The sequence below is a fragment of the Morone saxatilis genome, unplaced genomic scaffold (assembly GCF_004916995.1).
Source record: "Morone saxatilis isolate NCDOM2014 unplaced genomic scaffold, NCSU_SB_2.0 Contig1, whole genome shotgun sequence".
NCBI lineage: Eukaryota > Metazoa > Chordata > Actinopteri > Moronidae > Morone > Morone saxatilis.
The window spans coordinates 16,956,615-16,958,804 of NW_023339651.1; the positions used below are offsets into that span (position 1 = coordinate 16,956,615).

Consider the following 2,190-nt stretch of genomic DNA (forward strand, 5'->3'; position numbering starts at 1 on the left):
CCCTAAGAGAAAATCTAAATATGTAAAAACTTATGCAACAAGTTCCCTTGAATCACTGAAGGACAAATCATACAAGTGGTTCTTCCTTAAAAACAAGAAAACATCACCTTAAAATTGGCACATTTACAGTATTTATTTAAATAATGATTAATTTTAACATTTTATTGTGCATAATAATAATCAGTGATAATGTATTAGATTGTTTCATGTGCCTTCAAACACAGAAATGTGACAATGCTTGTGGTCTTTTTTGTGAAATGTCATTTTATTCACCAGCTGAAACCTTTAAACTTATGAGCCTATTCTTATTTGGGCTGCACAAAATTAAAAATAAAATCTTTGTTTTGTCTTTTCTTTTTTTAATTTCCCTTCTTTTCTTGCTTCTCTCAGGTAATGTTGGCTGCTTCCTATTGGTCCTTGCTGGCACCGGCAATCGACATGGCGGAGGACTCTGGGAAGTACGGCTCATTCGCCTTTTTGCCTGTGGCAGTGGGATTCACACTTGGAGCGGCCTTTGTTTACTTTGCTGACCTGGCCATGCCCCTGCTGGTAAGAACCTGATATAGAGACTCTCACCCATACCATCACACCATCATCCAGTTACAGCCATTATGTTCTTATTCAGAGCACTAGAAGGACATATAGACAAAGATTTTTAGAGCACTGTACCATTGAGGAAATTCTCTTGGACAAGGGCCAGATTCATAGATAAACTGTAAAGACAAACCAGTATGAACTCGATTGATTCCTTGAAGATGTGTAAGGTCATTGCCGAAGCAAAGAAAGAATGATGGCAAGGCTGTGTGTATACATCAATAAGGAGTCCATTAGTAACCCAATAATTTATCCGATGTTCTGTGTGTTCATTTATTTCTAACTTGTGCAGTAGAAGATGGAAATGGTCAATTTTAAAAGGAGATAAGAAGCTTTTAATTTTGAAAGCAGTGAGTTGAAATGACTGCAGCAATCTGAACTTAGTTTCACAATTGGATAAGTTGAGATATTTCCCAAACCTCCATTTCATTTTCTACCAAACTAGTATATTATTTCATGTTCTTTTCTTAGTGACTCAATTTGGAAGGTTCCTTTCAATGTCAGTACTCAGTTTTTGCTGGGATGAGTACGTAATTATATGATCCTTTTTTGGAAACTTCCTCAGAAATTACTTTCAAGAGAAATATTAGGGAATCAAGGATGCAGACAGCATTACTCAAAATTATTATAAAAGCTGACTTGATTAATTAGGGTTTCTTGTGTGTGACTGTCACATTGACTTGTACACAATAGAATGGGTTAGTCAATGTCTGAAAGAGATAACAGCTTGAAACAAAGTACTTGAGTTCTGAGGAAGTGATTAGCTTCATACAGCCTCTAAATGACTGTGACTTTGTCCATGTTTGCTGTTGTTTTCGTAAATCTCTGACTTGACTTGGACTCTTGGCTTGTTTTGACGTGACATTTCATCGAGCTGCAAATCTAATTTGTATTGCTCTACTTTGTGTTTAGTTTAGTGCTAGTAAAATAGATGATTTGAAAAGATGAAATGTTATACCTGCTAACTATCCACGTGTTAGCATTCTTGCTCTGGCTGCTTGGCCTCGAAATCGATCTTAATGGTTTAACTATCATCCTGGATTCTACAAAATCATGCTATTTATGATCCATTCACTTTGAAAAATGAGGCAAGGTTGTTATTGTTTTAACATGATTATCTGTGCAACCCTGCATATCATGTAAGGTATTTATATTAATGGTCCTTTGGCAGGTGAATGAGAACGTTAACTAAGGGTACTGACATGTCAATATTTTGAGATGTGCAGACCTTTAATTACAAAAATCTGAAGGGACAGATTTAATGATTCTCTTTTGACCCTTTCTAAAATACAAAATCATCATCATAATGTTGCACACGTCAACAATATCTGATGATTAAATCAAAACATCTCTGAGCCTTCTTCTGACCCTAACAGAACAGGAAAGGGTAGAGACGGGACTGAGAGAGACAGAAATGTGATGTAGCCACTACAGCCCGAGCAGCAGAGAACAGCTGTTGCCTTAAGCTCCTGCAGTCACACCAGGACAGTAGCACTGACACGAATTGCATATGAAGGAGGGGCTGACATATCACCGTCATGCACACTCATAAAAGATGACACACACTCATGTAAAGACAACACACACACACACACA

The 2,190-nt window shown here is 37.0% G+C and overlaps 1 protein-coding gene across 1 annotated transcript in view; it reads left to right on the forward strand.

The window, feature by feature from the left end:
* Positions 1-393: 393 nt before the first annotated feature.
* The window catches only part of LOC118331519 (zinc transporter ZIP11-like), a 92,146-nt gene continuing 90,349 nt past the window's right edge, over positions 394-2,190 (forward strand). Inside the window, exon 1 of the mRNA XM_035666508.1 lies at positions 394-549. Within this exon, the coding sequence (XP_035522401.1) occupies positions 394-549 (156 nt within the window). The remainder of the gene's footprint in view (positions 550-2,190) is intronic.